The 15,237-nt window shown below is 47.1% G+C and overlaps 1 protein-coding gene across 1 annotated transcript in view; it reads left to right on the forward strand.

The window, feature by feature from the left end:
* The window catches only part of FRMPD3 (FERM and PDZ domain containing 3), an 85,410-nt gene that overhangs the window by 40,893 nt on the left and 29,280 nt on the right, over positions 1 to 15,237 (forward strand). Inside the window, 6 exon segments of the mRNA XM_042974946.1 lie at positions 1,864 to 1,995; positions 3,379 to 3,498; positions 8,423 to 8,559; positions 8,889 to 9,015; positions 11,046 to 11,135; positions 12,805 to 12,984. Of these exon segments, the coding sequence (XP_042830880.1) occupies positions 1,864 to 1,995; positions 3,379 to 3,498; positions 8,423 to 8,559; positions 8,889 to 9,015; positions 11,046 to 11,135; positions 12,805 to 12,984 (786 nt within the window).

Here is a 15,237-nt window from a genome sequence, read left to right on the forward strand (position 1 = left end):
GAAACTTCCCTGAGAGGAATTATCAGGTGGTCAGAATTGGCACTTCTCTCCCAGACAGCTTTTGGGAATATCTGAGGGGATGTGGGGTCGTCCCATGATTTGGTGTGCTGCTGGCATTGAGTGTCTCTGGGTCAGAGATGCTAAGTGTCTTGCAGGGAGTGAGGCAGTCCCTAAAGATGAAGAATTGTCCTGCCCAAAGTGCCGGCAGCACCCAAGTCACAAAACACTGGGCCTAACCCGTGTTGATGGAACTGGAGTCTCTTTGAAAGGCTTCAGCCTGGTTGGTTCCCTGAAAGCATAGGACTGAAACATACTTCTTAGGGTCTCCTGGGATGGTCTCTTGCCCATTGAAGGTCTCAGCATATGGGAGGGACATTGAAATACAACTAGGCCACAGAGGGGTGTCCAGATGCCCCGCATCCAGATGTGGATATCTCTCTGTGTTGGAATCCTTCTTGGTGTTCATTCATGGGTCGGTATGCCCTTTGGAGACCTGCCTCTGCACTGAACATTTACTCCTCTTTTTTCCCCCTTGGAGGCTTCTTCGAGCATTCTCCTACCTCACAATGACACCGCTGTTGTTGCTTCCAGGTAGTCCCAGCCTTCGAGGCCAGCAGTGTCCCCTGGCTTGTGATCTCACCCTGACCTCAGGGAAGGTACACTGGCTATTCATTGGAACTTGGACAGGCTGCAAGCCATTTGTCCCTGAGAGGTACCTGGGTGAATTAACAGCCTGGCATGGGAGCTGTTACACTTCTAACACCAGTTGGCAGTCGCCAGCTTGGCCATCCACAATCCCAAATGCAGCCAAACTGCAAAGAAAACCCCATTTGTCCCTGCCAGAGCTCCAGCAACACTGGCGCCTCTGTGACTGCTTGTATGATACAAAGAGATACTCTCAAGTACCCACCAGTTTCCAGCCTAACATCTGAATAGCAAAGCATCATTTCCTGTTCACTGAGGGGCTTGTTTGGCAACCCCGGCTGTAAGGGAGCTTCACGTTCCCAAGCCTGCTTCCTTCTGGCCTTTGGGGGGCTGAGCCGTGCTGACTCCACGAACAATCATACTGAAGCCCTGTGGTGTGCTGAAGTCCCAGCAAATAGATGGCAGAAGTCTCAAAACTGACATTTGGGCAGCCCCCAAGGATATGTTTCCAGACATCCTAATATTAAAAGTAGGGTAGCAGAGCAGACAGAGCCCAGAAGGAGTCAGATTTATGACTGTACACAAGACACGTGACATAGTTTCTCTGCGTGGACACATTTCTCAAGTTGCCAAATTGATTGTCTCTGAAAGCCAGCAACGATCAAAAATGAACATCCTGCCAGTAACTCGAGTCATTCAATTTAGATTATGAATCCAGAAATATTCTACTTTTTAATCACATAATTGTGGCTCATGGTCTTGTTAATTCTTAAGTAAAGAGTTGATAAACAAACTACAGTGAACATTCTGACTTATGTAAGGTGAGGGAAGAACCAGCACAGTGTCTTCCTTATTCAATGGCTTGCTTAGTAAGCACTCAGAAAATGTGTTGTTGAATGGAAGGAGAAAAGGAGGGAGGGAGGGACATGAGCTTCTTTTGTCATATGCCTGGCTGGGCCAAGTTCAGAAACACCTTCCTCTACCCCCTGCACCCTTTGGTGTTCCCCAGGGCCCAAGTACTCATGGGTCACTCTACTTATCCTGGAGAACGCGTGGGCCACTATAAAGGCCTGTGTCTCTGGCCACTTCCCTAGCCTTAGCCCCCTCCCCAGGACCATCTTTCTTGGTGCTCCATCTCCCTCTTCCATGTTTGGTGCTGAGAGTGGCTTAGAACTGGAATGTATCTCCCTCTCAAGGCTCTTCTTTTCTCTTCCACAGGATGTGATTGTGACATTACAGGACCGTCTTTCCCTGAGGTACATTGAGCACTTTGCTCTTGTCCTTGAGTATGCCGGGCCAGAACAGAACCACAAGTTCCTGCTTCTCCAGGACAAGCAACCCCTGGCTTATGTAAGTAACTCCTTTAGCCTGGCTTGAGAACTTTGCATGTGGCCTCTACTAGAGAAGAGGACTCCAGGCACTCTCTTTCTGGAAAATTCAAAACAATTTGCTCAGCCGGATCCCAGAAGTTACGGTTCACAGTGAGGTCTATACTAACCACATCCAGCAGGCTTTCAATGATATTCCTCATGACATAAGAAGGGCATGAAGATTGTTAGTCCTGGTCTCTAGTGGGGAAGGTGTGAGGTGGTGGGTCACTGCAGGGCTCCCGGAATGCTAACATGAACAGCAGTGTCAACCATCCTGTGTCCTGGAAGCCCTGCCTCAGAGGAAACTTGGCCTTCAGATGAAGGCTTTAATATGAAAAGGTCAACAAGTGGAGCGTACTGAGACCACTAAGGCCAGGACAAGTGTGGGCTGAGAATGGGCTGAGTGGGGCCCAGAATGGGCAGCATGTCACCCACATCAACTTCCAAGGCAGAGTAGGAGAGAGAGAGAGAGAGAGACTGGGGAAGCTGGCTAGCACTTCACCAACGGCAAATCACCAAGAAGAGTCAGAGAGGCCAACCAGGGCCAACCAGTGTTCCCAGAGAGGGAGGGAAGGAATTGGAGAGGGACAGTTGGGGAGGAAATGCCTACATGGAAGCATAGTAAAAATCAAAATCAGACACACACAAAAATGAAAGGATTTTATGAAAGAGAAATTCTTCAAGTTTAGCTCTCAGCCAAATGCAGTCCAGAGACTCCTCCTACATTCCCACCTGTGAAGGGAAGATTAGTAGCTTGGAAGGGGGGCCTAAGCACCTCCAGCCTCTCAAGAGGCGTTTTGAATCCAATTGGTCTCTTTTGCCAAATGGGATTTTAAACTTTTTTATTACAAAAAAAAATCTCAAACATACACATAAGTAGAAGGAATTGTATAATGAATCCTCGTTACCCAAGGCAGCTTCAGCAATTACCAATATATTACCAACTTGTTTCACCTGTACCTCCAAATGGGATTTTAAATCTTTGGTTTGGCTTTTAATCAGCAATGTACCCTGCTTGCAGCTGAGCCACTCTGCAAGGTAAAGGCATTGGCCCCACAGTGAGAAAAGAGAGAAGTTCCCAGGAACCCTCTCTTCCCACCTCTTGTCTTGGGCCTTAGACCCAATTGTTGATGAAGGCCATGTCCTGGTTAAGTGATTCAAAAATTCTAGTCCCCTTGGACCAGAGGGGTGGGCAAGACCTTTCCTCTGAGGATAATTGCAAAGGGCCAGGTGGGAGACCATGATAAGCAGCACCCAACCTCCATCCCAAGCCCCACGTTGAGGAGTCACCCTGCTGGCTCTCTTTGCTACAGCTACTGATTCCCAGGTGTCTTTTTCTCCCACCTCTCATCCTGGTGTTCAGGTCGTACAGCGGACACACTATCAAGGAATGAAATGCCTCTTCCGAATAAGCTTCTTTCCCAAAGACCCTGTGGAACTGTTGCGCCGGGATCCTGCTGCTTTTGAGTACCTGTACATCCAGGTAGAATCTGATTGGGGATAAACAGACAGACAGACCAGTGGACTAACAAGCAGTCAGGCTGTTCTGCCATCACTGTGAAGTCGCTATGTAACTTATTCCAACCTCCAGGTAGCCCTGAAGGCCCTTTCCTTTTCTGCTACCATCGTAGGCAATGGCCAAGTTGTTTAGCCTGGTGACTGGAGCCGGCTGTGGCTCAAGTCCTGTCTCTCTGTCTAGACAGATCTCATCAGTTTTTCAGGAGCAAGCAACCCAAGGAATTCTGTCAACATCACAGGATCCCAAGGTTTACTGAGCTCATTTGGGTAACAGGGTGGCCCAACCCCCAATGCCTAGCTCCATTAAGGAGATGATTCCGAATTCAGTTCATCCAGAAACATTTGCTGAACACTGACTCTGGAGCAGGCCCTGTGCTAGGTGCTGCCAATCAAGGTAAACAATAAATTGTCCTAGCTCTCTGGATCTCATAGACAGACATACGCACAAGTAAATCTAAAACAGTGGGACAGTCCTGTAATGATGGCAGGGTGCAGTGTCAGTCGGAGCAGCCAGGAGGAGGCAGTTTGCCAACTCTTCTTGGATGGAGGATAGTGGAGGCTTCACAGAGGAAGCAATACATGCATGCTCTTAGCCTTGAAGGACGAGTAGAAGTTTGCTGTGTACAGACGTGGAGTGGAGGGGGCACATTCTAGGCAAAGGGACTTGCAGCTATAAAGTCTTGGTGGCATGAAACAGCATGCTCTGATGAGACAACTATGAGCAACTTATTTACCTGGAGTTCAGAATGTGAGGTAAGGAGCAATAAGAAATGAAATGGGAGAGACGGGAAGCAGATGGTGAAGGGCTTGACACGTCGTGACAGGCACAGGCTTCAAAGTGATTTAGACCTGTGTTTTAACAAGCTCTCCAAGGGATTCCGATGCCCATTGGAGTTTGGGAACCACTGTTTTAGGGTAGTGGGTCTTCACTGTAGCTGCACATTAGAATTATCTGGGAAGGTTTGGAAAAAAGAAAAAGTTCTGCTCCACCCAAGACCAAATCAAAACATTAATATTTTCTAAATCCCTCAAGTGATTTGAATGTGTAGCCAGGGTAAAGAAATTCTGCTGTAGGGTGGGGGTACAGAAATGTTGAAGGGAGAGTAACCTAGTCAGATGAGCAAATTTGAAAGGTTACATAGTGCTGAGGAAGTACACCAGCTAGGGAGCTATTACGGTTATCCAGAGGAGAGATGATGGGGACCAGAACCAGGGCAGTGATGGATGGGGTGGGGTGGGATTCAAGATATAATTAAAAGGGAAAATCAATGGTCTTAGACTCAATGAGTGTCTAGTGGAGGTGGTATCATTCTCCAAGTTAAGGAATACAGGTAGAGTGGGTTTGGGAAAAAGAGGAGTTCATTTTGGGGATGTATTGAGTTTTAGGTGCCCATGGAACATACAGAGTGCTTGATGAGAAGAGAAAAGTAGGCTCAAAACTCATCTCTGATGATGTCTGTGAGAGCGACACCTGCAGATGTGCTGTGAAACATCATCGTTGCCCTTCTAGCTATCTAAAATGTTGGGAACATTTCTCAAACAACCTTGGGCTCCCAAACCAGTGCTCTAGGGGGCGATGAGTTGTGGTTCCTCTATGAATTTTATAAGGTTAGTTGTCATTTCTTTTGGCCTTAAATTTCTTCTCCTGGGAGTCATTTTTAATTCCAATGATTTTGGAATCTAGTGTCAAGACCATGTCCACCCTCTCTCTCCCCTTCGTGATAATATGGACTTCACCTGTAATTCCTTCTTTTTTATATTGAACAGCCTTATGGAAGTCTCATTGATATACAAACTGCACATATTTTTAACAATTTTTTTAATGTTTATTTATTTTTGAGACAGAGACAGAGCATGAGCGGAGGAGGGGTAGAGAGAGAGAGGGAAACACAGAATCCGAAGCAGACTCCAGGCTCTGAGCTGTCAGCACAGAGTCCGACGCGGGGCTCGAACTCACGAGCTGTGAGATCATGACCTGAGCCGAAGTCAGACACCCAACCGACTGAGCCACCCAGGCTCCCCTAAACTGCACATATTTAAAATAACAACTTGATAGTTTTTGACATATGTTTATATCTATGAAACCATCATCACAATCAAGATATTGAACATATCTGTTGCCCCCAAAAGTTTGCTCAGGCTTTTGTGTAATTCACCACCCCCTATTCCCAGGCAACCACTGACCTGATTTCTGTCACTATAGATTGCCTTGCATTTTCTAGAGTTTTATATAAATGAGATCATACAGTCTGTACATTTATTTTGGTCTGGCTTCTTTCACCAAGTATGATTTTGAGACCTATCCTTGTTTTTGTGTGTACCATGACCCCATTCCTGTTCATTGTTGAGTGGTATTCCACAGTATGGATGTACCAAAATGTTTTTATCAGTTCACCTGCTGATGGACATTGGGGTTGTTTCCAGGTTTTGGCTACTACAAACAAAGCTTCTACAAACATTCATGCACAAGTCTTTGTATGGCACATGCTCCCTTTTTTCTTGGGCAAATACCTAAGAATGGAATGGTTTGATCGTACAGCAGATCTGTCTCTCTTTAATTTTTTTTAAAAAGAAACTCCAATACTGTTTTCCCAAGTGGTGGTACCATTTTCTACATTCCCACCAGCCATGTATGAGAGTTCCAGTTTCTCCACATCCTCATCAGCACTTGGTATTGTTGGTATTGTTTTTAGGCATTTAAAAAAATTTTTTTTAAGTTTATTGATTATTGAGAGACAGAGCATGAGCAGGGGAGGGGCAGAGAGAGGAGGAGACACAGAATCCGAAGCAGGCTCCAGGCTCTGAGCTGTCAGCACAGAGCCCGACGTGGGGCTCAAACTCACAAACTGTGAGATCATGACCTGAGCTGAAGTCGGACACTTAACCGACTGAGCCACCCAGGTGCCCCAGTTTTTAGGCATTTTAATAGTATGCAGTGGCATCTCGGTGGTATCTCAACTTGCACTTTCCCAGTGACTAGTGATGTTGAACATCTTTTTGTGTGCTTGTTTGCCAACACGCATCTTTTTTACTGAAGTGTCTTTTCAAATCTTTTGCCTGCTTTTTTACTGGACTTATTTGTCTTCTCAGTAGTGAGTTATGAGACTTCCTCATATATCCTGGATATGAGTTGCTTGTTGGATATGTTTTTTCTCCCAGTCTGTGGCTTCTCTTTTCAGTCTCTAAACAGTGTCTTTCACAGAGCAAGTGTTTGTATTTTGATGAAGTCCAATTTCTCAATTTGTTCTCTGACAGATAATGCTTTTATGGATCATGCTCGTGATGTCATATCTATAAAATCTCAAGGTCACAGAGATTTTCTCCTATTTTTTTTCTAGAAGTTTTATCATTTTAGTTTTTACATTTAGGTCTGTGGTCCATGTTGACATAATTTTTTTAGGCAGTACAAGTTAGTGATCAAATTTTTTCTTTTTTTCTTTTTTTTGTATTATGGATATATCCAGCTGTGACTGGACCATTTGTTAAAAAGACTGTTATTTTCCACTGTAGTACCTTTGCACCTTTGTCAAAAAGCACTTGTCTATATATGTGTGGGTCTGTTTCAGAACTCTTTATTGATCTACTTGTCTATTTTTATGCCGACATCACACTCTTGATTATTGTAGCTCTATGAATCTTAAAATCAGGTAGTGTTTATCTTCTAGCTTTGTTCTCAAAGAAGAACACTCTTTGGTCATTCTAGGTCCTTTGCATTGAATTTTAGAATTAACTTGTCAATTTCTACCAAAAATCTGCTGTGATTTTAATTGAGATCATATTGAATCTATAGATCAGATTGGGGAGAATTGACATCTTACTGGGTCTTCTGACCCATGAACAAAGTATATTTCTGTATTTATTTGGGTCTTCTTTAATTTTTCTCATCAGTATTTTCTAGTTTTCAGTGTACATGTCTTTCACTTATTTTTACAGATTTATCCCTAATTATATCATATTTTTGATGCTACTGTAAATGGTTTTGACTTTTAATTTGAATTTCCAATTGTTTGTCATAAGCATGTAGAAATGCAATTGGTTTATATATGTTGCTCTTATATCCTGCAACCTTGCTAACTTGTTAGTTTTAATAGGTATTTTATAGATTCCATTGGATTTTCTACATAAATGATCATGGATGAAGCATTCCTTTTCCACTCTCTCCTATGCTGTAGTGCTACCACTGTGGCTCCCTAGTACCTTAGTTCATCCTGGTTTAACCTCAACAAAATGAGCAACTGGTCTAATCAAGGCTGAATCATCAATAGCTAGGACTCTAATTCTCAGGGTTTGGGGGCTGTCATACCCTTATCCAGTAGCTCCAGGGGACCCCCTTTAGGATAACATAGGGAAGAGTGACTCATTGTTGCTTTTGACCTTCAGACCCCAAGGAATGGAATATCTGTCCCATCCCTGCAATCCATGTCTCATCCTGGGCTTTTGGGTTAGAGCCCTATGGAGAACTCTTCCCAGGGTCTCTCTTTATTACCATCTGAGCTAGTAGAGGATCCCTGTATGACTGGGGAATGCATTTAGGCCTCCAAGAAAAGGCAGGAAGGCCTCTTATAACAGGAGGAAGGAAAGAGAGTGGTGCCATGTGTCACTTTTGCAGTGACCTAGGTGTTCTGCCCATTTGTGCCTAGCCATTGTATGTATCTATCATTGAGAAGCCTGTCCAGTATCTGGTGGATGAGGCAAATAGTGTCCCCGAGACTTAAGGTCCCTCTGTTGCCTTTTCCCCAAGGGCAGAAAACTCCTCCTCCCCTTTACCTAGGATGTCTTACTTGACACCATGATTTTTTTCTGGGACTCAAGGGAGTAGATCAGGGGCAAGGTGGGGGGGAAGGGAACATCTTTTTAAACTGATAGGTTTGGACTGCCCTCTCCTGCAGAGTCGGAATGATGTTATCCGAGAACGCTTTGGAATGGACCCCAAGCCGGAGATGCTTTTGGGTCTTGCTGCCCTCCACATCTATATCACCGTCTCAGCCACTCGACCTAGTCAGAAGATCTCGCTCAAGAATGTGGAGTGAGTTCTGCCAGGGCCCTTCAGGAAGGTGGCAAATCACTATAGAGGGAGAAAGTGCAATGGTTGAGCTGTGCTATGCTTTTCTGGAACAGAGAGCCTGGGGTGGGAGTGAGAATTGGAATTCCTCACACCTAGACTGTGATGCCTTTGAGCTATAGCTTCTGCTAGAGAACTATGGCCAATGTGATTCTCCTGCCCCCATCTCTCTTTTTCTCGCAGGTTCCTTCCCTCCCTCTGACTCTTAGATCCAATTCCTGCCTTGCTATCTTGCTTTCTCTGCCCCACTTTATGTCTCTCTCACTAATTTCTTGCTTTTCTTCTGCTTTTAGGAAGGAATGGGGTCTGGAACCCTTTCTTCCCCCCTCCCTCCTACAGGGCATCAAAGAGAAGAACTTCCGGAAATCTCTCTCTCAGCAACTGAAGGCCCACCAGACACATCCTTCCAGCGGCACCAAGGTACCCAGTGTCATCCATTGGGTGCCCTCCTCAGGCCCTAGTGAATGTGGGGGTCTCCTGTGTGGTTTCCCAGCAGGCCTGGCCTCCTGGGGACCCTCCCCACTGTTTTTGAGTTGGGTGCACAGACAGCTTGGCTGGATATGGGCAATGATTATGGAGAGGGATTTTCCCCAAACCTGAGCCACTTCCAGAGACAGCTCAGGGGCAAGTCACTGAGAGAGCCCAGGATCCTCAAGGCAAAGGGACCAGGATGCAGGAGGAGGCAATTCTCGGATCATTCCACCCATTTAGTCAGTGCTGATTGAGCACCTGCTGTGTGGACAGCACTGGACACTGGGGAGGCACGTTTTCCACGGAAATGACTGCTCCATTCCTCATTAGCTTTCTAATTCATCAGTCCTGCCATAGGGAATTCTGGGAGATGGAAGCACAGCCTGGTACAACAAGGCCTGACCTGGAGAATGGGTAACTGGGCAGCCTATGGAAGGCTCACGTCACTGCCCTGCTCTCCTACACATTCTCAAATGCCCTCTGAGGGACTCCCACCCCCTGCCCCTCTAGACCTGAAGGTCCCAGGCCCTTCCCAGTCTGCTGGTGCTTCCTGCCCAGGAGGCTGGAGGGTGGTGAAAGGCACTAGAATCAGCACACAGATGTAGACACAGGACACAGTCGCCCCCATATATTCTACCCATTCTGGATTCCTTGTATCACCAACTAGCTTCTCTTTTAAGATGCAAATTTCCCTAGAGAGTTAAGCCATTCCTACCTTGCTGTGCATATTTAATCAAATCGTTTTTTTCTTCCCAGAGGGAGAACATCAGTGCTCCCAGCCATCTCCTCAGCAAACATTTTTTTTTGAGGACCCCCACTACTTGGGCTGGAGACAGAAAGATGAAGAAGGCCTGCCTGCTCTCCGCCCTCAAGTCAGGCACAGGCTAGTGGGGAAACACAACAGTCACAGCACAGTGCGACAGTCAGTCACAACATGATGCAACAGGCGTGGGGGCCCTGGAAACACGGAGGAGGAGGAACACCCAGCCCAGACTTAGGGAGGTAGAAAAGGCCAGAAATGGGTGCATTTGATGCCAGAGCTGGGTCTTGACAGATAGGGGTTTATCTAGATGAGGGGGAGGTAGGGGGGAGGAAGACTTTCCCAGGCAGGCAGATAGATCCATCTGTACCAAGCCCCAGGGATATAAGAGAACATTGTGCATGGAAAGAAATGCAAATAGTTCAGCAATAAGCAAGTACAGAGAGTGCAAGGAAACATGCCTGGGGAGGGGGACAAGAGAGAAGGCCAGAGAAGCTGGCAGGAGCCAGTTGTGTGCTGGAGCACCTTGTATGCCATGGGGAAGGGCTGTACTTCATCTTGAGGTCATCAGGGAGCCACTGAAGGATTTAAGCAGGTAGCTGATCTGATGACACTTATGTTTTAGGCTTCTGCCCTTAACAGCAGTGTGGAGGGGTTGAGTGATTGGAGTATGGATAGTCTGGAAAGGAAGTTAGGAGGTACAATCAAGGTGATCTGATGGCTGGTGGTCCTGAGGTGAGAGGACGAGGGAGGAGCCCAGTGTGACACAGGTTTCTGGCTCTAATGCCTGGAGGAAGCTGGTACCACTGATAGAGACTTTTCTATGAGGGAATGGCAGAGGAAAGACCCCTGGCTGGGGATGGCAAGTACCAAGGTGGCAATAGGGGATCTCAGGACAGAGATATAGATGAGGCAGGGTGTCAAGAGTTAGGGAGAGGTGTTAGGATTATCCCAAGAACAAAACGAGTAAGCTGGGTTTTGAAGGCCCAAGGATCAGGAGGTAGGAGAAAGGTTTAGACAGGGAGACGGGATACTAGAGTTGTCCAAACTGGAACCTTCCAGCAGTTTTTCCGAGGGTGTCCTCACACTCCCAGTGTGGCTTGCTGACTAGTCTGACTAGTGCCTGTCCTAAGATGTTGACTCTCCTTCCTGAGAACACAAGTTTACTTTTCCTGTGCAACTCAGGCTTCTTATGTTTCTGGATGGGTTGTTTCCACAGGGCTCTGCAATTCAGGCAAAGCTCCAGTATCTTCGAATTCTGAATGAACTTCCGACCTTCACGGGCGTTTTGTTCAACACTGTGGGCCTGGTCAGTGAGGGCAGTGGTCGGGAGGGAACCCCTCGTGTGCACTTGTGCTTGGGTCGGGGGCAGGAGAGACTCCACTACAGCTTTAGGGTGGCATTCTCTGTCAGCAAATACTTCCAAAAACCTTCCTGCCTCTTCCTCCTCTTTCTCCCTCTCCCTTCCCATGGTATTCTGGTCCTGCCTCTGGTAAAATGGTAAAGTAGGAGGCCATATTTGTTTACGATATCCCTCCATGACCCTTCTGCATCCCCTTTCCTCAATTTCAGGGGTCAGCAAACCTCCTGCATAAAGAGCTAGTTAGTACCTATTTTAGGCTTTGCAGGCCACCCAGGTCTCTGTCCCAACTATTTAGCCACCATTGTAGTGCAAATAGAGCCATAGACAGTGCATAAACAAATGAGCATGGCTGTATTCCAATATCTCTTTATGGGCACTGAAATTTGATTTTCATGTGATTTTCACATGGTACAAAATATGGTTCTTTTGAGTTTTTTCCAACCATTTAAAAATGTAAAACGCATTCTTAGTTTCTGGACCATACAAACACTGGCGGTGGGCCTGATGTGCCCCCCCCCCCAGGCTTTCTGAGTCTGTGTACTTCCCCCTACCTGCCCAGGGCCCCCACTGCAGTAACACCCCTCTCTATAACGGGGCACAGCTGGTACCCCCCCAACCTGTGGCCCAGGCTAATTCACCCTAGTGAGCTGTGGTGAAAGGAAATTCAAATCATTTTGCGGACTGGATCCAGGTGCTTGTCATGCTCTGGGGAACATGCTGTCATGTTTGTGGGGCACACTGCCTGGAAAACTGCTTATCAAAGTGTCTAGAGCAGACGTAAAGAGGTTCCTTGGGGTGATGCTAATTCCAGGGAATGGGCCAGCAGAGGGCCGAGGCTTGATGGTGCCCAGCATCCTGTCAGGACCACTTAAGGGAATCCAGCCCACCAGGTGCGGAGGTAGACATTTACATACTTGGATTTGCAGATCCCTGAAAGCCTACTGCCCCCTCCCTCTACACCCCCCACCCCCTCACATCGCCTCTGCCACTGAGGCCATTCCGCCATTCCTTTGGGTTAAGACTGCTGGAGTGCCAGTTAAAAGGCAAGTAGCTTCTTAGGGAAGCTACACTCCCCACCCCAACCCTGATATTAAGCACCCAATCAACTCCTTAACACCTTAGGCAGAGTGAATGGCAGTTTTGCTTTTGGCATTAGGTGGGAAGCGCGAGTTTAAGTGGCTCTTGGGTGGGGAGGTAAAGAGGAAAACAGGATACCACCTGTTCAGGTAGAGCACTGGGTGGGGGGGATTGCGAGTGACCTGTAGCAGCAAATGGAAAGTCCCTGGAGATTGGTAGGAAGAAGATGCTGCAGAGCTTTAAAAACAAAGCTCACAATTTTGCTAGAGCCAGCCTTGCCACTGACCACCTCACTCAGCCTATTGTGGAGGCTAAGGTGTCCATTTAGACCAGTGACCTGGGGCCCTGCCCTGGGGACAGAAGCATCCCAGACCATTTTTCCCTTGAGGTTGTCCTCCTGTCCTGGCACTAAGCCTCAGATATTTCCAGACCTCCCAGCAGAACCAGTTCAATGCCTGTTTTCTATTTCCTCCCGCCTCATCGGCCGCCTCCTCTGCCCTCCTTTCGGTGAATGCTGCCCTCCATGCTTGGGTATCAGGATGAGAAGCAGTCAGCCACCACTCTTCTGGTGGGACCCCGTCACGGCATCAGCCATGTTATCGACCTCAAAACCAACCTCACCACTGTGCTGTCCGAGTTCAGCAAGATCAGTAAGATCCAGCTGTTCCGGGAGAACCAGGGCGTGGCCCGGGTGGAGACCAGCATCATGGATGCCAAGGTAAGCCCAGCTTTGAGGAGCTACTTCTCTCCAGGGACAGGCCTTAGGAACACAGGAACAAGTAAAGAGCACTTGAGCCTTTTCAGTGAGAGCCGGTGATTCTAAAGTGGTTCAGATCCAGGGTCCCTTTAGGCTCATCTTTCTTTCCTTTCTCAACCCTGTGGGACATGCTATCTTGACCACACATTAGGGTCAGCCAGTGCTGGAGAAGGCTGGGAAGTGTCAGATCAACCCACAAGAGGTCTTCAGCAGAGGGCAGGGGAATTGAACTCAGAGCTACCCCCAGGTTGTAGCTTCCCAATCTTTCTTGTGTCACAGCACACATAGAAAATGATATTCATGTGGAACAGTGGGATAAATAGTCCAGCCCACAGACTCTGGCCTCTCTGGGCCCTGCCTGGCCTCCCCAGAGGCTGAAGAGATATGCGCACACCAGTTGGGGAGCCCTGCCATAGGCATACACACTTGCAATCATGGAGGAGGAGGTATCTGAATATATGGCAAGACCCAAGGAAGCCTGGGAAGATGGGGAACAGGCCGAGCCTCACCCACATCTTACCTCCCGAAGTTCAGCTCTTCTGGAATCTTAGAACTTTTCTCATAGATCAGCTCCTTCAGACTGGCAAGGAACTGTTACCTGTGCAGAGTCTGGCCGCCGTGGTCAGCCACCCCCTCCATGGCTCTCATGTTGAACACCCAGTAACCAGTGGGCGGGGGGTGGGGGCAGGCCTGCCTGCCAGCTGGCGGAAGCTATTAGAAGAGGTGCAATTTTCCTTTCTTAAAGGATTTCCCACAGGGAGATGTTGTTAGCGATTAAGAGATGGAGTGTTTGCTGTTTCTAAAAGAGCAAATTATTTATTTTTGTCTTTGTGAAATCCAGAAAACTTTACTATGTTAATTTTTCCACCTGTGATTCCTAGTATTCCCATTGGTTTAGGAACCTGCCTGGAGCTGATATCTAATTGGCTTGTGGCCACTTCCTCAACCAATGATCTCTGCCCTCCTCCGATGTTGTTGGGTAAAAAAGCAAATGGACAGATAGGGAAGGGACAGGAAGGAACAGAAGACATGCAGGGTAGATGTGGCTTCCTGAGAAATTTAAGGACTTTAAAAGAGAGAAATAGCTTTCCAAATGAGTCGTCTTCTATGTTGTAAAAGTGATTGTCAACATTGGCTGCATAATAGAATTTCCTTGAGAGCTTTTTAAAAATTCAGATGCCTGAGTCCTGTTTCCAGAGACTGTGATTGAATTAATCAGGGTGCAGCCTGGGCATCAGGATTTATCTACTTTTCAGTTCCCCAAGTGATTCTGTAGGATAGCTGGATTTGAGAACCACTGACCTCTGGGTCCAAAGCTCTGGGGGGCACCAGGCTGAGCAGGGCCAGTGGATATTGCCTGAGTGAGGAGCACTGTTCTCATTTCTAGGAGCGATCCAGCCACAGGTCTGGGCCTGAATGCTGCCCAGGAGAGACCACACTCTTACTGGGGAGACTAGACTCACAAAGACACATGACCTGCCTTAATAACACAACATCAGAACATGTATGGAGCTCTGGAATCAGACAGACCAGGTTCAAATCCCAGCTCTACCCTACCAAGCTGTGTGGCCTTCAAAAAGTGTCTTAACCTCTCTGAACACTGATTTCCTCAACTGCAACATGGAATGCCTATCTCCAAAGGCTGTCGTTCAGGAGTAAGCGAGAAAACGTAGGTAAAAAGTCTTAGCACATTGCCTGATACATAGTAAGTACTCAACCTGTTATTTTTTTCAAAAGCAAAACAGCAATGAAGAAAAGTTAATAGGAAGTAAATTTTGCAGGTAAGTATGGTGTGGAACATGGAACAAAAGAATAGGAAGGGGTTAACCAGAACTGGCTTCCCACAAGAGAGTGTTTTAAGCTGGATCTTGAAGTGATAGGCATGGATTAGCAGAGAGAAGTGGGATGTGTTCACAGGCAGAGAGCAAGCATGGAAATAAGCAAGCCATATGTGCAGGTGGATAAGCATAGTTGCTTGGCTGGAGAGGAGGATAAAGAGAAAAAAGATTGGCGAGATTGGGGGTGGGCAGACCAAGCTGGGTAAAAGCTTCGAAAAGGCAAGGCTAGTGTGAAGCCAGGGAGGTGAGGAGGGGATCATGGCACTAGTGCCAAGGCGAAATGATAAGGTCAGGGCCTGAGCTGGAGGGACAGCAATGAAAAAGAGTGAATGTGAAACATACAGAATCACTAAGCGTGTGCATCCATATGCCCACA

Source organism: Panthera tigris, chromosome X (genome assembly GCF_018350195.1).
Source record: "Panthera tigris isolate Pti1 chromosome X, P.tigris_Pti1_mat1.1, whole genome shotgun sequence".
NCBI classification, from domain to species: domain Eukaryota; kingdom Metazoa; phylum Chordata; class Mammalia; order Carnivora; family Felidae; genus Panthera; species Panthera tigris.